Raw genomic sequence first — 27,711 nt, forward strand, 5'->3', positions numbered from 1 at the left:
AAGTAGTCTATATATATATATATATATATATATATATATATATATATATATATATATATATATTATATATATATATATATATAAATTACACACATGCATACATACAAATAAAAAGAACAAAGTTTAGAACTCCATATTAGGTGTCTTTTCAGAATCAAAAAAATTATAATAGATAGGAGAATAACATAAAACAAGAAAAAACAGACGCAAAAATAAACACTAATATCTGCAATGCTCGCATAGCTGCACTGTAGTGGTTAAGTGGCTGTGCCAGTTCTATACTTTATATATACACACATGTACAACCTGGATTCTTTAAATATGTACAAGGCAGGGGTAGAATCCTGTGTTTGATCCACAGAGGGTTGCAGACGCTCTCAAGTACTGCACATGCATAGCCCCTCACCCTGTATGAATTGATAGGACTCACTATTATATACATTGTAAACAGCGCAGGAGACAGGCTCCAATCACTCAGAATTACAGCAAGAAAATAACTCCAAACTGTCAATGTCATCACTGGTGCAGACCAAATTAAAAACAAAAACGTACTTTAAAACAGACAATGTATTCTCTATACGCTAGGAACATATCATATAAATCTCACTCACCCTTTGCGCCAGACTGCCAAGCCACTAAAATATATATTTTTTACAGCACATAACGTTGCTCGTAGATCAAAATGCTGAAACTTCTATTTCCATATCTCCAAACTGAACAGTGTGTGAAAGCAAGAGGTGCATCACTGTCTGAAACAAGGAGATACAGACCACTCATTTGGCATCTTCGACGCAGTGGCTGCTCAGTGCGAGTTTGCTCACAGTGTCTGTTATGCCGACGCTAGCTTCATTGGAGTCCCAGCTTCACTCCAGCCCTATCCTGCCACTACCCTCTGAAGTCATTATTAAAGCATGCCAGAGGCATTATTTTATTACGAACAAAAACCATGTGGTAGCAGCAAGCAGCCATCGTGTTAATTATGCAATAACGGCGTTGTAATATTAAATAAACACATTCAGATCTTCCCGAGATTGATCAGAAACGATTCAGCGATACCTTGTGAAGTGTGTAAAAACAACCTGGCCTCAATTACGCACACACAGACAAAAAAAAAAAACAAACACACCACCACAACATCCCTCCCCCTGCTATTCCCACCCACAGCACCCCTATGAAGTGTCCTCCTCAGCCCCCCGCACTCTCTTGTAGATTGGCATGTTCAAACTGTGGAAGGCGGGGACCCAGCGGTTGTCGTGCAGTCCCACGCTGCAGCCCGCTGCGTCCTTCTGGGAGCCGTGGCAGCACATCCAGTAGCCGGGGCCGTACGGCAGCGCCTGGCAGTACGGCTTAGGGTGCCAGCGGCAGAGCGACACATCCCCGCGACCGTAGCGCTTCTTGCACTGCTTGCAGGGGTCGTCCCTGTAGCGGGGGTCGCATACCCAGCGGGAGTCGGCGGGCCGCACGTTGTAGCTCTCGATGATGAACTGGAAGTAATGGCAGGTGCACTTGAGTGCGGCCAGCGTCTCCGTGGGCAAGAAGCGGAAGATCTGCACTATGATGTGATGCGGCAGAAAGGCCATGTACTGTTGGGGCTCCAGCAGCTGCTGGATCTTGAAGCGCATCTCCAGGAACTCGTGGGAGACCAGCCTGCGCAGAGGCAACATCTCTCGCTGCTGTGACACGCCCTCACTTTCAGTCTCTCCCTCCTCCCCAGACAGGGGTCGGGGCAGTTCTGTTGGGGTGGAGTCTCTTTGTGGGGCAGAGTCTATGGAACGCTCCGATTCTCTACTTTCTTCTTTTCCTGCTTCCTCCTCCTCATCCTTCTTTGCTGCTGCAGCTGCTGGTGGCTTAGAGAGCTGGTCCTGCTCAGTCGAGGACGGAGTCTGTCTGAAAAACAGCATCCCGGGAATCTGCTCCTCACGATGGCCGACGTGGGGCTCGTACTCCTCTCGCCTCTCCTGCTGCGGCCCGGCTCTCGCACCCGAGTCCCCCTCCTTCATTACACAGGAGGACTCGCCAGCGCTACCCTCCTCCTCCTCCTCCTCCTCCTCCTCCACCCTCCTCCTCCTCCTCCTCCTCCTCTCCCCCTGCTGCTCCATACCCTCTTCACAGCAGCCCTTAGGCCTGCAATTCAAGTGCAGAGGCTCTCTCAAATCTACGCTGCCATCGCAGCAATAGCTCCCTTCCCTTTCCCTGAAGACCAAACTGGCAGTTTCTGAAGCCAGAGTTTCACAGCAATCCCCGTTTTTCTGGGGGCTCCTCTTGCTCAATTTGTCAGGAGACTCCTCCTCCTCCTCCTCCTCCTCCTCCTCTAAACAGTTCTGACCCTGCTGAGGATTATGCTGTGGCTCAGACTCTGGCTGCTGCATGGAGAGCGGAGGAACCTGCCCTGTTGCTAGCAGCACCCTCCCCACGTTCCTGCGCAGGCTGTTGTTGCGGGACAGCCCCCCGCTGGCCTCCCGCTCACACTGCCTCTTGAGGCACTCCGACTCCAGCTTGGCCACCATCTCCAGCACCCTGACGCAGTCCCCCTGGCTCTCCGACACAGACTGCTGCTCCACTGCGGTCCCCCCCTTCGATTGCCCAACGCAACCCAAGCTGCGCACAGGGCAGTGTTTGGTACAGTCTGTAAGCAGATCGCTGGCCCTCTGCTCTAAATATGCCACCATCTCCACCACAGACAGGGCTTTCCCTCCCTCCCCATCCCCATCCTCTTCCTCCTCCGTTTCTTCCTCTCCTCCCCATCCCCCTCAGTCACCATGCTGTCCAACTGTCCCCCCACCTCCCTTGCCCCACAATCCCTCGTCCTGGTGGGCTGCAGCTGTGGCTTCTGCTCTGGGGTCTTGAGTGTGTCGGGGTCCACAGATCGTTTCCTGCGCTTGGCTATGGAACCCTCGACCTCCCAGCTGCCCTTGATTTTTATCGATACTGTCCGGCTGCTGGGGCTGCTGCTGTTACTGCTGTTGCGAATGCTGACGCTAAGATTTCTGTTTCCATTGCCGGCACTGCTGCTGTTGTCGCTGCTGGCAGCGAAGATGGCGATTTTCTCCTTGGTGTTCCCAGGCTTGATGACTGCCCAGATGTCCAGAGGCCCCTCAGCCTCGTCTCCCCGGTGGATGTTGAAGGAATCGTCGTTCTCGGAGGCGGTGGACAGCAGCAGAAGAGACCCTGTGATGGAGTTCAGAGAGGCCGTCCTGCTTTTCCTGGCCCGGGCGTACAGGGACTCCCCGCTGGGTTTGGGGCCCGCGCTGTTGCTGCTATTGCACATGGTGTTGGTGGACAGCACCCCAAAGGGGCGTCGCTTGGCCATGCCGTTGCCATGCAAGCCCCCTGGTGAGCAAGGTTGCCAGGTGACACAGGCGTTAGAGCATCGCTCAGTCCGCAGCGCCCCCTGCTGGCTTGGGTAATGGGCACGGAGGCTGTCCTGGCTCATCTCCAATGGCAAGTCCTTCTTTTGAAACTTGGGATATGGCTTAAGATGCATAGTGGTGGACCTAAGAAAAAATAAAAAGGAGAAAATACATTTTAGCAAATAATTTCCATCTATTAATACCACACATTTCAAATTAACTTTTACAACCTTTTATAATGTATTACAATGAGCAACCACACCAGGCACTTAACTGCACGCCTCCACTACAGCCCCACATCTGAACAAGCACACTGAGCACCAGTTAATGACCATCCCCCTGCACACTAATGGGGATTAATGCATCTAGATCTCTAGTGCAAAAACGCCATAAGAAAAAAATAAATAAATAAATAAAATTGGCTACTATATCACCAACCACCCTGCCTCCATAAACAACCTTCCCCAAGCACCTACTGTAGCACAGCATTAATGTCTCCTGTTCGGCAATGCAAACTATATAAGGAAGAATTACGTTGTCCTGCTGCAGAGTATCTTGTATCGCCCAGTACTTGGCATCCAGAGGGGATCTCTGCTGCCAGGAAAAAGATTTCACTTTGCCAAATAATTTTTGTCTTTTGTTCTCATCGTGTCACTTTAGAAAACAATTTCTAGGACCCCATCATGAATGGTGGAAAAGTTCTGCACTTCCTGTCTTCCTGCAGTTAGACAGAATCTGTTGTTGGCCCAGGTTCACGACGCCCAGAGGAACAGAGTGTGCTTAATCTTCCTTCTGTTACTAGGCATGTTCAACATTGCAGCTAGGCATTTTTGCAGCTACAGTCATTTCTGCAAGTCCTGCAATAGGGTATGTGTAACTCAAAATTGCCAAAAGGAGAGCAGAAGAGACCTTCAGGTTGATATTGAATAACCAACAATTACTTAAAAAAAAAAAAAAAAAAAAAAAAAGGGACGCGTGCTGGCCACTGAAACCCGATTCTGACGCACAGCACAACCCTTTAGTACTTCACTAGGTGCCCTTCTAATGCCAGCCCTAACAAACTCCACCAGCTTCTGCCTGCTTTTTTATTGTAATTGATTTTTGTAGCTGCTGCAGTTTACAATGCCTTGAGGCACACAGCAATTCTAACAGTACCTGTGTCAATAGCATTGCTCTTACACTTCAGACCTCCAGCCTCGATCTGCATATGTAAACAACAGCTTGAGCACGAAAGCAAATAGAAGCTAGCCTACAAGGCTGGAACACATCTGAAGAGGGGCGACACACACAGCACCAGAACGCCCATTACAGTACCATGAGAAACAAATCTGTACCCTACAACATCCACCTTGAAAAATACTGGAGCGGCGCACATGGCCATGGTCGCAAAAACAAATTCTCCAAGTCTTGTTAGATAAACAGCCTGTCTCTCACCTTGCGGACAGCATGGAACCGAGCCACAAAAGCAGGGCCATTTATAAAAACACAGAAGCTACAGCACAGCCCTGCTGATATCGGACGTCTAGTCCACCTTCAAAATGGGAACATGCAGTAGCACCCATAAGGAATGCTGTAGCCCCAACAGCAAGAAGTGCATATAAGGCATTCCCTTGCGAATTGCTGCTGTGGGACAGAGGACAGTCACTGTGACCAAATTTGGATTGGCATTCTACAAGTGGTGGTGGGGCACATGCAAGCCCCCCCACTCCCCAGCCACACACAAGTTTGACTATCCATCCGGAAATAACCCTATTGCCAATAATGACCCGTCTCCTATAACCAAGGTTGTTTCTGATCTGCCTTTCCCTTTTAACCCCCCCTGCCCCCTGGGATGATTTCTGACTGCCCTTCCAAGCAGCCACACACACGGACTGCTCTCGATTGCCCTTCAGTTGACGCGTGACTCTAAACAGCTGCCACTTCTATGAGGCTCCCGTTTGTTCACACCTGGCTGTCTTTGACCTCTATGGGAACCAGCAAGCAGGCTACCTCACTGAAGCAGCACACATCTACAAATGTTAAAACAAACACTAACACAGAAAGAATATAATTTAAAAGAAATGAGTTTAACCGTTTACAAATACATTTGATCATGATTCTGAACACAAGTGAATCGTTCCGCCCGTGGCGCACTGCTTGAAAACACTTCACATTACATAAACACAGGACAGTAAACTGAACCTATAAGCCACGCAGGTAGCACGCACTTCAAAAAGGAAAAAACTTTAAAAAAATGACAAGACATGAGAAAAGACTTCCAGGTGAATCGTTTGAGAAAGAAGCTGATAAGATAAAGGCAGCATTACTATACATTCCAACACGGATTGTTTTTCCAGTTCTGGATGAAGTTCCCCTACGGCATCACATTTGAAACATGAAGAAACAAACTCATGCTAACTCTTCCATGCAGCTTCTGTTTCAATCTGCAAAGAGTACAATATCAATCCAAAAGGGGTACAGTATCACCTGCACACCAATTCCAACATCCGTGGATTCAAACAAAAGAAATGAGACCAGGCTAGAAAACACGCAGACATCAGCAGAATACAAGACTGCCAAATCAAACGTGTTCCTTTGAGATACACTTACAAGTACTCGAGACACATGCACTGAAGACACTGCGAAAGACCTCCAGTCAAAGGGACTGGCAAAGAAATACACACGTTTGTTTTACTACATATTCTACTATCGACCCGGATTCAAACTAATCTTGTACTACCGTTACATAGTGCTAATCAGGGTCTGTGGGAAAGAAAACATTGACTACAGTTCATGATCAGCCAAAGTAATAATGATCTTATAGAGGCTTCTAAAAAAGCAGTTGCAGAAGAGTAATCTGAATAAAACAGAAAGCAACGAAGTAATCTTTCTAATGACTTTCTAACCACAAAATAACAGCTATTACCAGATTCAAAATAAACTAAAGCTTCCTTGTTAATACTAATTTATTCAGAGATTACATCTATTAAGGTTTTATTTGATAAAACACCTTGCTGATTTAAATACCTACTCATTATTTGTATTTCACCATTTATTATACTATACACAACTTCACACAGTTCACAAATTTACCTAAATAAATCCAAGCAGAGCTCAGTTCAGAGTTGAGCGAGTATTCTGCCTGGAGACACGGACTGTTGACAAGACGAAAAAAAAAAAAAAAAGAAAAGAAAAGGGAGGCAAACAAGCAAAGTGTTCCTGGGATATCTTGTCCAGGAAACTGCTGACAAGCATGTGCGTCTGACTGAAGCTCTTGTTTTTATCCCTGCCTGCAGCACCGGGTCTGGACAGGCCTCTACCAAAGAGATTGGAGAGCTCAGTTAACATGCAGCAGCAAAAACATTTAAAGTGTTTGGGAGGAACACTGCATATAATTCTGCACACCGAGGAGAATGCATTTTCATCAAAGCCTTCACAAGGTGCTTCTAAAAGGGTACAGACCTCTCTTAGGAGCCCCACGCTTGGTATCAAAGTTGCAAACAAGTTACTGCAGCTTAGTGCGCTCGCTTACAGTGTGATTTCTACATTAAACAATCCAACGACAGCATGAACAGCGATTAGCATTGCTAACAGGACCAGAGCATGCAATCTGACAGTCACAGGGCCCGTCACAATGGACCACTTCTACATCCACTCCAAATCAGGGTATTTGTGGAGGGAGAACAAATATCAAGAAATGCCATTTAAAAAATGGAACGGAATTCAAAGTAAGAGAGTTGTGGCAGTCTCGAGTTGTGATGAACACTGCAGTCCGTAGCGATTAGATTTGTTCACCGAGATACTTCTGTCTAGACTGTTTGCCACTGGTATGCTAAACTAGAATTTCATTACGTTTCCAAACGGATTACAAGCCTTTACCGCCAAACCCCCCCCACCTCACTTACAGCTGAGCGTTAATGTCTGACGCAAGACTCTCTGGAAACAGTGTTCCATTTACAATACAACTTGACAGTGACGTGAACATCTGTATATCATACATAAGTAATGTTTAATCCAAGGGCTTTGGACCAGAAATACACTCTCACCACGTGGGGGGTTGTACAGCTCTTTTTTTGCATGCATATATGCACGCACACACCTCTTCAGAATCACATGTGGCTTATGAATCTTCAACCACCACAAATAGAGGAAACATCTCATGAGGATTGAATCTAAACTGGAATGGACCTAAAATAAATACAAAAAATAAAACTATCCACATAGTGTGTCGTCCCGTCCCAGTCACTCAGCATTAAGAGAGTGATCTAGTCTCACAATGAACAGCCAGCACTGCAGCTAATTGATTCGGGTCAGTTTACACTCAAGAGGATAAAAGTGCAAGAATGTGGAGAGGTGCGACGTGCTCTGCAGCGTGCGGCACGACGTTCTCCTGCAACGAAACACACATGCTTCTTTTAATTCTGCTGCCCTACAGAACAGGGACACCATTACTCTCGGTTGCACAACTCGAATGAGTTTATTTTCGGGTTGTGGCAGCCCCTCCTCATCTAGGTCACGAACGAGCAGCTGACAGTTCTGCTTCTAGAACCAGGAGCAATCCGTTTATCACCGCAACTCATTCTACAGTATCTGTTAACAACAAACTTGGGCTTTTTGGCGTTACTTTAACAGGATCAGCTGAACATGTACATAAAACACATTACCTCAGAGGCTGTTGCAGTTGAAAGGCCAAGAAAAAGGCTGAACTGCCCTGTAGGGAGGGTTGGGTCACTTCCTGTTTCTAAATTCCTTTTTTTTTTTTAAATCAATTTTAACAGATTATAAAAATCACACAAAGAGAACATTTATTCTGTGTCATGTGTTTGTTATTTATTTATATATATAGAAACGAGTGGATATAAGCAGACACTATTTCATGAACTAAATGTATCAGAAAAGCTTTTTTTTTTCCCCCCTTATTACTGATAATGGAATGAATATTTTATTTATTTATTATAAATAAATAGAGAGTAGTGTTCATTATTGCTTATAAAGACCCTGAGAATGAATGTGTATTATGGCATTGCAATCACTCAGGTGCAACAAGGTCTTGTAATCTGCACAAACTTCTATTTTTAAACAAAACTTTCAGGAAGTATTGTAAAGTCCCTCAGGTCACAGAATAACAATAAAAAAAACTTAGTGTTAAGAAACAAGAAGACTGTATGGTTTCTTAAGTACTTTATAATGTTCCCTAGAGTGTTCTGAAAAAAAGACACAATTTCCAAGATGACACTGTAAAAAAATAGATTTTTAGTGAGTTTTTATAGGAAGAGTCAACTACAGCCAAAAAAACCCTGGAACAGGAGGGTATCCCACTGAAAAGTGCTTGGTCCTGAAAGGGTTAAAACAAGAGGAAGAGAAGAGAAAAATGATGTGTTCAAGTTTCATCTTTTTGGAAATGTCACACCTGTTCAATTCTGGGCACGTCCAGACTAACGTTCAACAAATTTCAAAAGGGTGAATTCAAATCAAATACCAGATTATCTGGTCGATCGAATTACCCTGAGAATCGTGGAGTGCAGCATAGTCGAGCGGAAAGCTTACATTGGAAATGAATGGGTCCTTTCTGCATCTGCTGGTAAAAATCCAAATCTTCAGTTTGAAAAACACAGTAGGATTCCTATCTTACATGCTGGGAGTGGAAACCACTGGGATAACACTGCAGTGCAATGCGATACAATGGAGCACAGCGTCTAAAAAAAACTACATAAACAATAACTTAATAACCGCTAATATTTCATCTGGAAGTAATCTAACCCTAACCTGCAGTAATACTTCAGGCACGACAAACAGCAAGCACCCTTAACACTGATATCAAAGTGGCTAATCTCTTTAGGTCTTGAGAGTTGCAGCCCGGGGCCAAATCCTGACCTTTGACTTCTTGGCTGTGCTCCCACACACCCGGCTGCCAGTGCTATACTGGACACGTGTACAAGCATGTCTAAACACAAGCCAACAGACAACCGTTGGTATTTGGTTCATGTTTAATTGAAGCCTTTCCTTAAAAAGTCAATGTGTCATGAATACAAAGAAGTTGTCCAATTTTGTTCTGGTTCGGTTGGACAAGGGGGGGGGGGGGGGGGGGGGGGGGGGGGAGCAAGTCTGCAGCACCCATGGTATACATTCCTAGTACACCCACTCAAAGATTAGGTAGTGACAGGGCCAGCGAGCGCAGTTTGAATCTACAGGACAGGCGCTGCACTCTCTCGTGGGTTAACACTCACCGGCGCGCAGGGTGGAAGGTGCAGGATGCCGCAGGTTTCCGGGGTTCCCTGTAGAGGGCAGCTCTGCAGGAACTCATATTCACATTTCCACAAGGCACTCCACTCCCTGTCCCTAGAGTGACGATCCTCTCAACCCTCCTGCCTGCTCCTCCTCCTCAGATCAGCCCCAGCAGAAGCAGTCTTCTGCTTGTTCAAAAGAAGAAACTGAACGGGAGAAAAAACAAAAACAGAATTAATTTAAATAACCAATGCAGGCATAGTTTTTTTTTTTTTTTTTGATTATACAATCACATGCAATACAAAACGTCAATTGGAAGCAGAGAGTGCGATTAAAGGTTTGGTGAAGATTGGTGCCAAGTCAAGGCAGTGTTCGAGTTCACCATGTACAGCGAGACAGAAAGACATTTGGACACGAGCAGCACATGAATGATTCTCATGTTTTTAAAATGCACAGTGCAAAACTAGACAGACAATGCACTTATTGGCATGACTCAGTTTTATGAGAACTGCCCAGTCCTGTAACCCAGGTATAATGTCCCAAGTAGACAGTCAAAGAGGCATCCCAACTGATTTCCTGTGAATACACAAACATGTGTTGATCTTCTTCCCAATCATCATAAAGTACAGTGCAGTACTCCAATGCCCCGAGCTTTCCTGCTAGTTCTGGAATTTGCTTCCTCTCTACCAAGTCTTGCTGCTGCGTGCAAAATAAGCCCCGTCAGAGCACCTCAATACTCCTGACACAAAGGGCTCTCCATTCTGTTTAAATCCGAAGTGTAAAAGTTTAAGAAATTAAACACATTTTTACATTAACAGATTGGGAATGTTGGTAAAAACCATAACAAGAAGCATTCCAAGAACAAAAAAGGACTGCAATATCAATTCGACAGAGACTAGAGTACTAGAGCATTGGTGTGCCACACCAATGCTACACAGTAAACAGCATAACAGTGCATTACTTACTGATGTGTAAAAATAGAAGACCAACGTCTACATTTCCCATGCATATTTGTGTAGAAACTATGTGTTTTTTTTTTTTTTTAAAAGTTTGTAAATAAGAGGGAAAAAAGCATACTACAAACCTAAGACTAGGTTTTTGCTACAGTCCAATGCAACAGATATATATATATTAATCCCCATTAGCACTGCTATAAAACCAGGGTTATTCAGTACACTCCATGAAAAAGGGTGATCTAAAAATTACAAAACTGCACAGGTTTCTGCGTTTCTGCCTGGGTTGATGCACACAAGCATTCCAAAAACCACAGAACCCTAAAATAAAAAGGATTACTTATAATAATGGTTCTATAATGATCTTTTCTTGCCAAATCAGTTGTTCCGGAGCACGTGCAAGCAGTGTTAAATAAATAAATAAATAAATAAATAAATAAATAAAAAAATCACACACACACACACACATCACAACAACCACCACTAGAAGCAGTGGTCTCCTAATCTAACTTATTACAGCCTACTCTCAACTTCAAATTTCAACTCTCAACAGCAACAGGTAATAAACAGAGTCACAGACCCACATAAAAATAACACATTGCAGTTTTAAAATATTAACGTTTCTGGAAACACAATGCCAACTTTCCAACGGCAGTAAAAATATCGGATTACAGCTCTCTGGAGATACCCAGAACACAAGCAAGCGTCCCGCAGCCTGAACCAAACACTAATGCAGTATGTAGAAGAGCATTCATTCTCCCTCCTTCCCTGTTCATTGCTGCTCTCGGGACAGAACAAGACACGAGTTTGTTTTCAAAGCAGCATGTCAGCCATGAAGACAAGATAAGCTTTTGAAAGAGCAGCCGACGGAAAGGTTACTTTTCATCCACTCTCCTCACAAACCACATTGTCTCTAGCAGATGCAAACATGACAGCGTCAAGCTCAGGCGGAAAGGAGGCCACGGCAGGGCACAGACTACAAAAACAATGAAGAAAGAACTCCTTAATTGTGGCTTTGAAAAATAACACAAACCTAACACTGACAGTATCAGTGAACAACACTGTCTCTGCAGTACAACACACTGAAAGAATACAAAAAAAAAAAAAAAAAAAAAAAACTAAAAGTAGCCCAGATACTTTCTACATGTTTACTAGTAAGCTAAAAGCAGGTTGTCCAACTCTGTCAAGCTCATCCTTAGCTTGTCCATCTTTCCCCCACCTTCCTTAATGCATTCCAAAAGGTATTCCCCACTCCCCTCAGTCCATTCCGTGGCTTCACAGCACAGCACGCTCGTCTGCAGGTCCCAGCGCTTGTAATGACACTGCAGCAGCAGCAGCAGCAGTCTGCCCCACCACTGCAGACACTCAGGCAGCCTCCACTTGTTTGCTGACAGACACATGCATGGAAATAGAAAAAAAAAAAAAAAAAAAAGAAGAGCAGCCAGCCAGTAGGCAGCGAGCATCTCCACATGTCTATATATGGCTCAGCTAATCAATACCTTTAGCTTGCTCTGTTGTCCCGATCTCCTGGTTTTCCAGGGTGTTGATTATAGTTCAGCGATTCCACCCACACTGATTAGCAAAAACAAATGTATCTGTGCAGCTCAGCAAGCAGCAGCACTCAGACACAGAGACCAGGTCCTTGCAGACAAGAAGCTTTCAAAGCTCAAGGTGCATTTTGTATGACAGTAGGGTAGAAAAGCACTGCACACAGCAAGACGGGAGGTTACCAAAGGGCTGTCTGGCAGTTCAAGGTTTTTAACCTACTCTAAATCAACAGAGAACCGATTATCTTACTGTACTTTGATTACACAGAATCATTATCATTGAACAACCAATGAATCTACTCACACGTCCATGCACGCACACTGGTTTGAAGGGGGGCAGATCTATGGTAGGATCATACTGACATAGCCATCAGTTAACTTAAATGGACCATATTTAAATCTAACTGAATTCAAATAATGCCTCTTTCTTTGTTTGTTGCCTCCAATCTGATTTACAGAACAAACCCACCTTCGTAAAAAAGTGGGCAAGGTTCCAATTGAAGAGTTAACAATGCTTATCCATAGAGACCCCCCCCCCCCCCACACACCCCCCCCCCCCCATTCTTTTAAATAAAGCTCAAACAGTGACTGTAATGTTAAGAGTTCCTGGTGCCATATGACAACGAGCACAAGACTGCTGAAAGTGCTGTGGGACAGCATGCTACCAATACATCAGCTGGAATTACCAAGCCCTGAGCCACAGTAAGACTCTTAGACTGGCCCACAATCGAGAACACAAGCAGAACAGTTCATATAGACCTTTCAACGTTTCATACAAAGATTGAATAGAAAGTCGCTGGCATAAAAATGCACAAAAAAAATGAAGTGGTTTTAAAATGAATGAGTATTATATCAGCATTAACTATGGTTTCTGTATTACACGGTAATATTTCATTTTAAAGCATAAATCGGAACTCACGAGGTGCTCTAAAAGGTTATCACCTTACACAAGCGTACTGCAGCACTGGAGGAGCACAAAGAAACAGGGGAGAACACAATATATTTACATGCCAGATAAACATGACCTATTGGAAACAGACTGAAAACGTCTACAGCACATTCTGTTTTGCAATTGACTTGTTGTGGGTGCTGTAAAAATGAATGTAGCCCATGCTTAAAGGATATAGGGGTGTTAAATATTAAATGTATTAATAAAAACCTGTTCATTCTTTTACTTAACAAAAACACTCTACTGCAGGCCACTTGAACCCGTTTGTGTTCGCCCCAGAATCTCAAGTGCAGCTGCTGTATGTGTGCGTTCGGCTGAACTCTGTGTGTTCAGGTTCTAACTAATTCTTACCATCTATTTTTAGCCCCTGGATATGAAAGACAGCCATGCCCCTGAACACAAACAGAATCGCTTTCTGAAATCACTATAGGCCATGCTACTTGTGTTCCACCTTACACGGGAATGCAAGCAGTAGTGGAATTGCATTATGGGCCAAACAGCCACACATCCTGAGGTTACAACAGCTGGTTTAAAAAGGGCTGATTTCTAAAACAAAGAGCACCATCCATGTAAGTTTCCAGCACCTCACGGCTCGGGGTCAACAGGAAAAGCCATGACCACGAAGGGGGTCCCCACCTCGGAAACAGGTTAGAGGAAGGACCACCGCCTTAGCACTGGCTAGAGTCTTCAGGACCAAAGAACTGTGGAATGTTTTCCAAAACCAAGTCTCTAAAGCACAGTGCAGTCAGTATGAACTGGGTGTAGCATTATGATGTCACCATCCTTGGAAAAACAAGCAGCTTCACTACAGTACCCTGCTGAACGAGTTCACCTCCCCGGCAGACCGGCCAGCCTTGAACAAACATTTGTTTGCTCATAATGCAGCTGCATTTCACAACATTACTCTTTTACCTTTAAAGAGGTCAATGAGCAATACCAGCACTTATAAAAGATGGAACCAAGACTTTTGCTCAGCATTTGAATGTTTTCACAACGAGCGTGGAACGACGCAATGTCTCAGCTCAGGTGTGTCCTGGAAAGCGCACATCAACTCCTGGAAACAGATCTTACTGCTATGCAACAGGAGTCTGGTTCCCACCCAGGACTACAAATACAACTGTTATATGCAGCAATACTAAAAAGAATCTTCCATTATTTGACAAAAGTTTTGACTGGAAGGCTCTCTTAAGGTCTTCAGTGACTTCCTGCTGGTACACAGAGCACGATCAGCACAACTCTTGGGATACCGAACGGTCCCTGTTCAAGTCGAAATGCTTGTCAAATCATTTTTAAAAGCGTCTAATAGTCTATATTATTGCATTCATGCAAAGGCATCAGACATGTGTCTAATTAGGAACAAGAATATCCATGGAGAATGGGTCTCTAAGCTTTGCTGACTACCATCGAGCAGCACTAGTGACTTCAGAAGTTCTTTGAAATGTTACAGATTAACATATCAGTTACAGAACATGAAGGTGTCAGACACTGGTCTCCAGACAGAACCCAATATAAACAAGGCATGCTAGTCTCAGCTATACAACCTGCTTCAACTTTTAATGTAATATACCGGAATACCTCACTTTAAAAAAAGATTCACACCAAATGCAAATTGTTTGTAAATATATACAGCATTGGAAAATGTCGTCATGATGTGGCAAGCAGAGTTTACTGAGGTGTCCATGATGCAGGAAGTGCAGATAAGACAAGCTCATCATGGGTTAATAAGCAAGTGTGATTAGTTTAACAGCTGGGGGGGGGGGGGGCTAGACAAGCTGTAGACTCCCCCACAACTTTGCCTGTACAATCCAGGCTCCCTTTATTAATTATTTCACTCCGAGAAATGGGAAGAAACTTGTTTCAAGGGGATTGCTCTAGTTTGCACAGACTTGTAGTCTCTTGCTTTGGAATGGGCAGTTTTTTTTTTTTTTTTTTTTTTTTCTTTCAATCAACTGTCTCCAAGAAGCTAATTAGTGTGTAAACAGCGCAAAGCCTGGACTGACTGTAACTCAGCTGCTGCCCCCCCAACCCCTTCCCCTCATTTCAATACAAACAATTGTTCCGAAGAGCACTGAGCAGACTGCAAATTGCACGCATATTCACTGTGCATGGTCAAATATGACTGTCAGTAAAAACAGAAATGTGGGTCAACAAGTTATTGATTTAAAAGTAAAACTGGTTAAACAGCCAGACCTACCATTACATGCAAATCTAAAATGCCAAAGAGTTTGCAAGCAAGACATGAATAGTGTGCAAATACCTGGGCGATATTGTAACCCAGAAACCTGGTCTCATAAACTCGTGCAATACTTACCCACTATAACATTGCACCTAACATTTTAAATGTTAACTGTGTGTTCACTTAAACAGAAGAATTGTGGTGTAACGTTCTCGGTTAGAGAAAGAACGTCCTGAAGTGCTCACGGTTAAAGTGACCTGCTGACACACAGTGTAAATTGACTGCACTGAGAGGTAAAGTAACCCCCTTCATTGTCGTCTCATTTCATTAGCAACAGCATTCCCCCCCCCCCCCCCCCCACCCCCCCCCCCCCCCCCCCCCCCCCCCCCCCCTCCCTCCACTTTGTCCCACGTACAAGGACCAAGGTGGTTAGTCGAGCAAAGGAGTCATCAGTCCAGTATGAGGCTCGGGTCACTTCACGTTTCAACGTGAGGGTCGAGCCCAGCGACGGCCTTTTCCACAAAGGTCCCAGCCGGCTACTCCAGGGGTCCCCGTCCGATGAAACCCCCCCCCCCCCCCCACCGTTTGGGTCGGGACAATTATATTGGAATGCCGGGGTCGAATACAACAAACTGCTATGCAATGGGAATTATATTTTAACTAATCCCCTGATGCAGCAACCATTGTTATGGGAGATGAATCCGTCACTCGTTTGTGAGTTCTCACAACTGAAAGTGTGTTATATTTTCCCACCTAAACCGGTCTTATAGGCTGCGTTTAGTTATCATCCTACCTTAAACACGGAACATAAAACACAAAATAAAACAAAAAAAGACAAAGGCAGTCCTCGTACGAAAGCCAAACTCGAGTTTTAATCTTACAGTATTTAGCTGTGGAATGCCTACTTCAAAAGTTACTGTTCAAACAGAGGGTTCTACAAAGCTTTACAGGTATTGTACCTCAATGATTTTTTCCAGCCAAGAGCAGAACACACACAAATACACCCAACAGTTTGGAAACAAGCCAGAACACTTACTTCAGCTATTTGACTGCTCTACAAAATGGTTTCTTTCATGAACATCCAGTACATAGCAGCTAGAAGTGGCGCCCACCCCCTCCACTCCCACTCTGTAGGAGGAACGAGCAAATATCTGAGACCGACTCGTCCAACAGACAACGAAAAGTTTGTCTAAACCTGTCTCGGTACAAAAAAAGAGGGCGTCTGGAGCCCCAGACCAGCACAGACAGGTAGATTTATTGAACTATCGCCGACCGTATTCTTCCTGCAGACTCTCACACTGAACTGGAGAGAGGGAGTCCAGGTGAACCACTATCTCGGCATGTCTAAACATGAACCCGTGGGGCTACTCGAGCTCCGAAGGGCAAGACGCTCAGCTTTTAGTGCTGCTCCAGCCAACCGACAGGACTCAGTAAAGCCTTGGTTGTGCTCGGCTTGCTCTACAGAGATCGTTATTCAGGCTGGTTTGGATTGGTTGACTTGAAATGTTGGCTTCAAGTCAAACATATTCCTGCACCCACCACCCCACCCCCCCCTTCTTCTCCATGGTCTATCTAAATGAGACATATAAATCACCTAAGGATATGATATCTTGCACCACTTCTGAGTCAACTACTAGCTAGATTGAATAAAATGGAGCAGGTGAGGACAATTTCTTATCACATAACAATGACATATGATACATGAAATTTAACCAGACTGTTGAATCACAGACAAGGAAACTATAGACTGTTTAATAAATTTTTAGTGTCATCAAACTCTGTCTGATCAGTTAAACTGACCCAGAATCATGAAGCAACCTGCACTGCAGCTAACCTCATCACTGCAGGGGAGACAACTTGCAAGTCCATCTGTGTTGGCTCTTAGCTTGCCCCTTGAAGACCAGACCACTTGAAATAACTGAAGCCCTCTGAACACATCAATCATGGGAAAATGGGCTTGTAATACTGCCTTTATAAATAGCATAACCCTGTCACAGGAATGACCCCCTTGGGCACCACGCTTATGTCTGAAGCCCAACCAACTGGTTTTGCGGAAGGAAAAAAAAACTCCTCCCTTACTGAACTGCTGGATAAAGCAGCTGCTTGCCGTTTCACAACAGCTGTCTTAGCAGGCATATACCATGGGGCATAAATCAGTCTGACTAGCAGCGAGCAGGTTGACTCAAGAGTGTGTGTGGGGGGGGGGGGGGGGGGGGGACATCAGCTACACCCCCCCCACCTCCTCAATACTGGTTTGAAGTAATAGGGCAGACTAGTCTCAACACATCACTGTGCATTTGAAGTAGCTTGAATCCTCAGCTCCCCAAAGACTGTTCTAACTGGATGCTTGGTTGGAAACTAGGTTGATTGGTTGGTTGAATGGCTTTTGCATTTGACAGCTCGCTAGTTGTTGAAGTATATACACGATTTCTTGTCAGTTTGTGTTTTTATATTACCTATCAAACAGTCAGTCATTGCCGGGTCACTGTTAATCCTGGGCGGGAGGGGTTGGGGCTGCCTCACAAAAGATACATGACGTCACACTCGCAAACACACCAACACAACAGGCCGGCAATCTGACTGAACACTCCTTAAATAAATAAAAAACAATGAAAAAAGCAGCTCTTTAAAAATGGATAAGCAACCCACAGCCAGGTCAACAGCAGCTTAAATACAAAGACTGTTTGTTTTTCAGACGGCAAAAACCCTGATGCACGTCATATAGCAGAGCCTGTCATCAACATTGCTTGTATCTAAAATAAATCTATTTGCACTCAAAAGCACTTGACCGTTTTTTGTTTGGTTGTTTTACTGAACTACTTTATTACTGTGAACCGTAAACAAAATAATAATAAACACACACACAAAACTGGTAGACTGCCTTAACTTATCACAATTCTTCCAGGAAATGGAACAACTCGTGTTTCGATTTCTCCTGCTCGACTGTGTTCTTTAAATACAAATGAGCAAATAAATAAATAAATCCATCCATCCCAAACTCACTATACTGGCTATTTCAAATGTTGATCTGCCACAAACTCAAGTTTACCCCACGACCTGAACACCACATTTCAAATTGCTATGGCTCAAATTTGACACTAACCATAACTGACAATTACTCAAGCACAAAATAAATAAATGTATTTACTATAATTAATAATATTATATATATATATATATATATATATATATAGATATATATACATATACACACACACACACACACACACACAGGGGTACCTCGTTAGAAATACTCGAAGGCAGCTACCACTATCACCTCTCACTGCTATTCGCTTTTTGCCGAGATCTCAGCTGTTGAATTCATTTGTGAAATTTAAACTTGTTAGTAGTCTTGCGCGTAAAACAGACGAATCGGTAACGAACACCAAACCTGGAGGAATTAATATTTCGCTAGTGCGAGTTTGTCATCTGCTTCGGACAACAGGAAGACCTAAACCTGCTCCAGATCTACCGTACCCACACCCAGGAAAGACCGGGGCTGAGGCCCGAACTAGCGTTACTTAGCACAGTGCAGTGGAACTGCTAAATACATAAATACATACATAAATAAATCAATAAATCAAAACACAAGAATACGAACATGGCGCAATTGAAAAACCACAAAAAAAAAACCCCGTTGAATCATAGCAACATTTACCAGTACATCACATTGGCATAAATGAAGGAAAACAAGCCGTCTCCTGAAACCTGGCCCGTGTTGTCCAGGATCTCATCCAGCTAGGAGCCCACAGCCAGCAGCACGACGACTGCAGCGCTACCATCGAGATGCAAGAAGTGTAGAAACTTTAATCCACAAGATAAGACAGGCAGACAACACCCCAGGACTGAGGAGCAACACGACCAACACACACGAAATAAAACAGCATTCACTAAAACACACAGGAAAAGCAGGAACAGCATTACAAGAAAAACACACACAAAAAATACAGAGAGAGAGAGACTGAGACAGACCTGCACGGAGACTGGAATGCAGGGGTCGCGCTTCGTGCAAATCTCTCCGCAAAAAAATAAAAGCGTTGCAGCTTCAGTCAGCTTCGTCTATTCTTGTTGCGCCGCTCAAATATTATGCTCAGTATATATTTGATGTTAAATACGGGTGCTGCTGAGGCTGGCGGTTTATATTCTTGTTTTTATGAATTGTACTCATTTTGCGTTTTATATTTAGCCACACTCTCCCTCCCCTAGTCTCAATAGCAAGGGGGGGGCGCAAAGCTAACTGATATAGTGCGTGCCGTCCTGACGTCTTTGGAGGGAGCGCGCACGCAAGGGGGTTGCTGTGGCTTGGCGAGTGCGCGCAATACGAGTCCTTGTGCACTAGGACAGGATGGGACACCGTGGGACACCGTGGGACACCCGCCCTGAAAGAGAGAAGCACCCAGCTCTGGTGAACGTTATCTATGAAGTGAAAGAAAAGAGAAAATTACTTTTTCAAATGTGATCGAACTCTAACGCATCCATTCAACTGAAAACATTTATATTAGGGTTTTTTTTTTTTTTTTTTTTTTTCCAAAATGTTTCCAATTTCAAAGACTGGGTTTTTATTGTCATCAGTGCATAATGCCTGTCTCAAAAGACACGGTGTTTGGGCGCAGTGGCCCCTCTGAGGCTGCGGGGCGAACTGGATACGATGATAATATTTAAATAATTGAAACCGTCCAGCTCTCTGGTTCCCTCCTCGTCAGCTGCATTTTCCATCATTAAAAATGCACGGCTGCGCTGCGGCTCAGCTCCTCGGATCAAAACAGAAGCAGGAAGCTTGCTATGCACTGCGAGACAGGATCCCGGTGAAACTCAAAGCCACGCTTCGGGTATATCAATATAAACCCTTTCGGGTCTTTCATCGGAGCGTCGTGCTTTAACACGGGCTGAGCAAATCACGCTGCAGCCTCCCGGGACTCCCAGCTAGACTGCAGCCAGAATTTAAAACCTTCCTGTAGCAAAGAGTACTACGCGCTTGAGAAGAAAAGAAACGCCGAGCAGCGACCAAGGTTTCTGCAGGGATGCAAATAAGACTCCCACTGCATAGCGGTTTGATCCATCCCAGGTTTTACTACGAGCTCGATTAGCCAGCGTGTCTTAATAAACTCATAATAAAACCGGGAATGGATCAAACTGCTGTGCAGTGGGAGGTTTCGCTGCTAACACTACACATACCCGTCTTTGCATGTCTATAACTAGAGCAGGAAACGACCAAGTCTCAAAACACACACTCAGGCAGCAGCTCCAACAGCAGTCCAGTGAGAGATACACACACGCACGGCACAGCTATTGACTGTCTATCAGCGTGGAACTAGACTTCAGTCAGTGGTTAATTGCATTTTAATTAAATACTTATTCGAAACACTCAAAATAAAGCGTTACCGTAGTCCGCCCACGCCCTTATCGGTATAAAGAAGCGTCGCCTGCCCTCTGTCTACCGCAACTTATTGCGTGCTCTGATCCTGGCTTCAGTGCCGGTTTATTCAATTTGTCACCTCCTTTTAAGAGTTAAAAACCGTCTCTATAGTAGGGGGGGGGGGGGGGGGGGTAAGCTTGTGTGCCGCTATGCAGCTAATATGAACTGAGGAAATGTTATAACCGAATCGGTAAACTAACAGCGTTTGGAGCGCATACAAGATACTTGGAACATAACTGGAACAATACTGTGATCCGGTTACCACCCGATCCAATTAGGCTGTGTTCACACTGGGTCCCTTTAGTTGGTTGGCCCGGTTCGGTACGGTCTGGTTCGCTTAATAAAAGTCAATGTGAACAACTGCTGCGCTCGATTATATTGTACATTCTTTACTTACCAGACCCCCCTCCCCAGGGAAACTGCGATTGCCACAAAACAAGTACAGAAGTGTATCAGTGTGCTACTCGTGGATTAGGTTGTGTATTTGCGCCAATCACAAATACAATAAACACTTAAATTAATTATTTGTTCAAAACACAATCTCGGTCCTGAAAAAAAAAGCACCATTAGCTCGCCTCGCACCCGCACGGACTCGGTCGCTTTGCTCGCAGATAAGTGTGAACAGCGAGCACATTGATGCATCGTTTCAAACGAAGCGAACCAGACCGACCCAGTGAAAACGCATACTTTCCGTTGACATGATCGGGTAAACTGCGCTATGGGTTGCGGAGTTCCATCGCCCTCTTGAGGCCGAAACAAGCAACTGCAAAACCCTGGTACGGAAGATTAGTCCTGGGTTTTCCAGAGCAGGCGTGTCAAACTCCAGTGCGCGAGGGCTGCAGTGTCTTCTGGTTTTCATTCCAACTTAAACTCTTAATTAACATAATTGATCTGATTATTTGTACAGTTTGACATATTTAATATTTTTCAAGGTCTTTCACAGTTGATGGTTTTAAAAATGCACCTGATTCAAGGTACACTACCTATGAAACATTCTGAGGCCTGAAGAGAAGTGTAAAATGTGTCCAGTTAATCAAATAATTAGACCAATTAACTCAGACAGACACTGCGGCCCTCCTGAAACTGGGTTTGACACCTGATCTAGACAGTGTAGAAATATCTGTTTTCAATGGACAAGGAAACATACAAAAAGGACCTCTATCCAACCACCCACCTCATGAGGTTTATTGAACAGGATGCTTTTACATAGATATAAAACATTCCCATACAAACTCATCACATTACAGAGCTAACCGATGCAGCCTTCAAAGTAAACACAATCAGTACCCTAAATAACATACCAGATAATTAAGAGAAAGACTGCAGTTAAAAGCTATTCCAGGACATCGCAGGGATCTATTAACCAGACCTACATGACAGCAACATTGAGACTCCTTGGGGTTTTATTGAACCGAGAATGATTTCAGATAAAACACACACACACACACACACACACACACACACACACACCTATCTATAAAATAGAATTTTTTTTTGTTTTTGCAACATCTTGTGCTCCTTTTCAAAACTAGCATAGATAATGCAAGGAGGTGAATAGCAGGCAAGATAATATTTCTATGCTGCTGTTTTAAACAAATTAAAATGAAGCTGAATGTTTCAGGTAAGGTTTTGATTGCTGGGCTGGGCTGGGCTGGGCTGGACTCTGACCCCCCCCGTCCACCCGCCTGCCCGCCTGCCCGCCTGCCTGCGGTGTGGAGCCTGTAGGGGGTGGTGGTGGGTCAGAATGGACGTGGGGCAGCTAGGGCAGGATGCTGGGCAGGACCGAGTTCAGGAACACGTCCCCTGAGATGCGCAGGTTGGTGATCTCGTTCAGCTGCTTCACCCTGTGGTTGAACTCCAGCAGGTGAGTCCGATTGACCGCCATTTTGAACTGACTCCCAGTGACCAGGATTGCTATCTGGAAACAAAACGAGATCACGTCACAAACTTAACGGAGCCCCGCCCCCTGCCTGCCTCCCCAACAGTGTGGGTAAGGACAGCACTCAAAAGGAACATTATTAATAATAATAATAATAATAATATTATTATTATTATTATTTTCTTTTAGCAGGAGACCCTTATCCAGGGCTACTTACAATTGTTACAAAACTAGAACTGGAGATTGTAGAACAGGGCTCTCAAACCCTGGTCCTGGAGAGCTGCAGGGGATTCTCTTGTGTGACTCAGTAACCTAAACTCGTTTTTCACCTTCCTTTCCAGCTTGTTTTTACAGTCTGCACCCAGTTTCCTCAGAGCACGGTTGCTAGTTTCTGTAATCATCTATTTCTCTGAGATATGGTGCAATTCTCTCACATGCAGCCTCCAGCTGTCAAATTCCTTTACAGGGAGTTGGTTACTAGACACTGCGATCTCAAGCTTATTCTGCCAGCAGTTAAACTGAGAACAGAGAGCATCTCAGCAATGACATGAGCACTTCCCTTTCTAACTGACTTTCCTACAATACTAACACAGAGTAGACCCTTGCTGGGATTCAGCCAGTTTAATTTGTCTGGTTTTACTATACAGGGGAACAGACAGGGTCTTGCTATTCCAAGCCAAGGGAACACTGTCCAGCAGTGTCCTTGTGATACATGTGGAATAGTGTAAAGGGTCCTGCACAACAGAAGCTGACATTCACTGCACGAGAGGTCAGAGCGGCTACTGGCCCCTTACAGACGCTCTGAAGATCAGCTGATACCAGGGCTGACCCGTTAACCCTTCCACTCCTGCTCTTTGTTCCAACCCTGGTCTAAACATTTCATTGAACCAATTAAATCTGCATCCAGGCCCTGAAGTAGTTCATGATCTCATGTCCACTGTTAAACCTGGAGTGGAATGGCTCTCCCGGACTGTGACTGGACACCCCTGTCCTATACGCCGCCCCTCTCTGTCCCTGGCAGTCCCTGTGGTGGACCAGGCGAGGCAGGGGCAGGTGCCCCTGTTTGTTTGGTTTAGCTGCACAGCCAGGGCAGCGAGGGCCGTCCTGTACCTCGAATGGCTGGCCCTCGACAAAGGGAAACTGGGTGAGCTGCCTCTCCTCGGGTCCCCAGCGCCCGTTCACGAAGCTGTTCCGCACCACTGCCTTCTTCCCTTCATCGTTGAAGCGGGGGTTGCAGTGGAAGGCGATGTCGTTGCCCCTCTTGAAGTCAATTGTAAAGCTGCGGGAGACGGAGGGAGCAGACCAGGAGACTGTCAAGTGCATCCCTAAAGGCAGCCAGTTAGTCAAAGGGATGCATTTGTATCCCTGCAAATGCATACCATTTCATTTCTTACTGTGCTGCAACAGATCAGATCACAGGCTGGCTCTCGTTTAACCGTTTCATTGCCATGGTTTTGTGTTTAAGAGTTTTAAAGGCTTAGTAGCTCCCTCTCAATGGTAGAAAGGACTAGCGTTGGCTACACTTTACGCTCTCTAGATTCTGTTCATTTGGCTGTTCCAGTGTAACTGGAACTGTAATTGAAGAGAACATCATTGTGATTATAATTAGAAGGGAGCCCAGGTTGAGCTGGTACATAAATTAGTGAGGAGATATCTGACCTGATGGGTTTGGGCTTGATGGTCCCCACAATGGTGAACAGCAGCTTGTCGTGCACCCCTACCTGGAGTGGCATATCGAAGGGTACAGGCTGTGGGGAAGAGACACAGAGACAGTCAGGAGCTGCTGCTGCTGCAGTGTTCAAAAGGGTATTGCATACCAAGTGCAATCCTTCTGCCATTCACTTTAACTGGGACTCCAGCTCAGGACAGGACAGGGTGCAGATCTGCTGTAGCACGCCTGCATTACTCACAACTCCAGACCGAATAACCTGAACACACCTCAGAACTGGAGAAGCGGTTCTCTAGAAATCTAGAGCTGGAAGAGGGAGAGTACGACTGACAGGAGTACATGTGGACCGTCAGGCACCTCCAGTGTGTGCTGCTCTCAGTAACCTGTGCTAACAAACACCCCTCACCAAATGTCACCCAAAGTTACTGCTGGGCTTGGGGAGCACGGTATTAGGATGCAGTATGTAAATGCTACAGTATATTTTATCTTCTATTAATATGATGGGACTCACGAGCTGGCTCATCATGGCAGGCTGCGGTTGTTGCCCTCCTGCAGCAGGGAATCCTGGGATAGGGTTGCTGTAACCCATGTTCGGATTCCAGGGACCAGCCGGGTTGCTCACTGTTGGGGCGCTGGAGGCGGAGTCGCCGAACAGGGCGTCCGAGAGCTGCACGGAGATCACGGGACCAAGCAGGGTAACAAGGCATCAGCGTGGAATCATGGGACACAAACACCATTATCATTAAAAAGGCAGCTTGCTATTGGCTGGAAAAGTAAATAAATCAGAGCTGACTTAGATGTGTTTTTCTAGTGGTGTTTTCAGTCATCAGCATCCAGACAAACTGAAGTTTAAAGCTCAGAGCTCTCAGAATCAAACTCCTCAGTACACAGAGTGTAACCACTCCCCCTGAGAGCAACACTCCCAACAAATATCACATGCCATGTACAGTGTCAGCAGGGAAGCATGGAATTAACTACTCTGTTACACTAGAAGGATTAGACCAGACCGTGCTGTTATTAACTTCAAATGCAACCAACCACAAACTACTCTCTTTCACATGGTTAATTGTTTACTATTTTTTTCTCCTTTTCCATGCATTTCACTTCAAATCATTCTAAACCTTCGCAACCCTGCTTCTGCCCCTCCAGCAAACTGATCTAAACACGACCAGCATGTTCTCTTTCACAGGGTTACAGCACATATACATTCCCAGGTCTGGTGCAGGGGGGGGGGTCACTGATATTTCAGAACTGCTCCAGGGGTGGGAAAGGGAAACAGGTGACTTACGTTCAGTCCATCGCTCATTTTTATTGTATTGATCCTGAAACAAAAAAAAAAGAACACTGATGAAGGAAGATGTGTTCCAGAACTGACCAGTTTTATCTCATTTTGGGACCCGTCTCGAACTCATGCTATGAAAGAATAACTGGGCCAGCTTATATGAGACGTTTATACATGCCTGTGGAGATGAGAGGCTAGTGTATTAAGCACACATAGCACCTGGCTCAGAGTAACAATCTATTGCTGTGTAACTAGACCCTGCTTTGTCTAACGCCTGAGGGAGGTGCAGTTGAAGCTAGAGTCTGGTTACAGGATTCTCAGAGGGAGATGCATTGAGCAGGGACGGTCTGACTCACTAACCACACCCTGCTGGTGCTCAATCTGCACGCTACCTTTTAAAAAGAACGATCCTGTCTTTGAATACAGGCTATGGGGCTAGAAGCACAAAACTTTAAGCACTGTTTGAACACCTTCAGTCCGGAGTTATTTTTCGTCACAGGATTTGAAGGGACGGTTGAAGGTTTAAGGTTGACTCAGGTAATTCTCCAGGCCAGCTCAAAGCAGCTCAAATCCAGATAAAGGCAGATTTAGAGGAAACCGCAACACAGCAAGGGGAATGTTTAAAAAAATATAAATAAATAAAAAATATGATACGAATTTGCTTACATTACTTTAAAAAGAGCTACTTCTGCTTATCTGGGTTAGGAGTCACACAAGTGTATCATACCAATGGCAAGGACAATACTAATATATACACACGCTTGATCCAGAGATAACCTTGAGCTTGCCAGAGCTTTGATACAGATTAAAAACTGTTTACAGAGTGCTGATATGTTTAAACACAGATTAATGAGGGTATTTGATATTGGAGGATAGGATTTTAAACAGTTCAAAAAGCTGTTTTTTTCTCTCAAATGTTCCCCAACAGCAAACGTTTGAATGTTCATGAAGTTATGTACAGGTGTGAGTCTGTGCAAGCCATCATAGAAAATGAACACTGTGCGTGCTGTTAAATATATAAATACCAACAGTAAACATAAACAGTCATTCTGTTCGGAAAACGTTTTACATAGAAGCGCTGGTACGCTACTGGAAGAGACGACGACAGAGCAGAACACAAGTTCCTCTGCCCGCTTATATTACCAGTGCAGTTCGAGCTGACAGACCAGCCCAGCGAGCGATCGGCTCCACTCCACGGCGCTGGCACGTTTTGTGAGTTCGTTTTTGATTCCAACTTTGCCAGAAAACAATACAAAATGCATGGCCTTACCTTACTGCGATTACCGGAGCAGGTACGAGCAGTCTCCACAAACAGGTAAACCGGAGCACGGAGTCCTTGCAGAGGGGGTATTATAGGACTCGGACCACACCCTCCACACGGACTGCTCCTCCCTCGACTGCAGGACTAGTTTTTGGGGGTTTTTGGGGGGTGGTGGTAGACACGCCCATTCATAGCGCAGACTGGGTAAATCCATCTATTGTGAACATATTTACCCATGTAATGACGTCATGATGTGGTTCCCTCTTTGCTTTTTCGAAACCACGAAGCGTCACGCCCGGTTTATGCATATTAGACTATGTAAAGCAAAGCCCTAGTATTTAACCGGGCACTTTCATAATGCTTTTCATGTGTTTTCGAGAAGTTTGATTTCCCCATTTAACAAAAAAGATAGAGCCCCGGGGATCAGACTGCTATGCGATGGGAGTCTTATTTCCATCCCTGAACCCTTATACAGCAATTCATTCAATATTGCCATTTTCTATCCATATTCAGATCGTTTTACTTGTGAAAATGGTGTAATCGACTTTTCATGTATGAACATGGATGTAATACCATGTACATGTATGCTGTGTCAGCATTCTGACAATCGCAGCGTGGGTTCATAGTCCTGATACTCAAACCTCCACATTTCACGAGCACAGCTAAACTGGGCACGCCTGACTTTGTCTTTCCATTGCCAGTGACCGGGAGCGCCTCTTCTATTATTTGAGCTCAGCTCCGTGCTCACTGCCTGGGCCTGTCCAGACTGCATGCCTTTGTCCCTACGTGTCTGTGATGGAACCTGTCGAGTCAGATACACTACACTGAGCTTTGCTCCACCGCAGCGTTTTTACACCTGCTATGGTTACACTCAGCCCTCGATTATCTCCTGTTTTCCATAAAGTACAACTTTCCATGGTAATGAAACAAAACAGAGAAACAAACAGCTCGCAAGCAAACAGATCGGATTTTGAAAAATGCACGGGTGTCTTTCTCCTTCAAAAGTTAATATATATATATATATA

At 44.8% G+C, this 27,711-nt stretch overlaps 2 protein-coding genes across 2 annotated transcripts; both read right to left on the reverse strand.

The window, feature by feature from the left end:
* Positions 1-73: 73 nt before the first annotated feature.
* Positions 74-19,627, reverse strand: fbxo34 (F-box protein 34). Its single transcript, XM_041275699.1, is given in 4 exon segments — positions 74-2,743; positions 2,746-3,494; positions 9,557-9,760; positions 19,152-19,627. Coding segments are annotated over 3 exon segments (2,400 nt in total). The 5' UTR covers positions 9,634-9,760; positions 19,152-19,627; the 3' UTR covers positions 74-1,169.
* Positions 19,628-21,765: 2,138 nt separating this feature from the next.
* Positions 21,766-26,770, reverse strand: LOC121329835 (galectin-3-like). The gene is made up of 6 exons (XM_041275725.1): positions 26,696-26,770; positions 25,432-25,465; positions 24,655-24,810; positions 24,134-24,222; positions 23,585-23,753; positions 21,766-22,513 (listed from the first exon to the last, which is right to left on the reverse strand). Exons 2-6 carry the CDS (start codon positions 25,447-25,449, stop codon positions 22,355-22,357), a joined length of 591 nt encoding a protein of 196 aa, XP_041131659.1. The 5' UTR covers positions 25,450-25,465; positions 26,696-26,770; the 3' UTR covers positions 21,766-22,354.
* Positions 26,771-27,711: the final 941 nt, after the last annotated feature.

This window comes from Polyodon spathula, chromosome 17 (genome assembly GCF_017654505.1).
Source record: "Polyodon spathula isolate WHYD16114869_AA chromosome 17, ASM1765450v1, whole genome shotgun sequence".
In the NCBI taxonomy this organism is placed as follows: Eukaryota; Metazoa; Chordata; class Actinopteri; order Acipenseriformes; family Polyodontidae; genus Polyodon; species Polyodon spathula.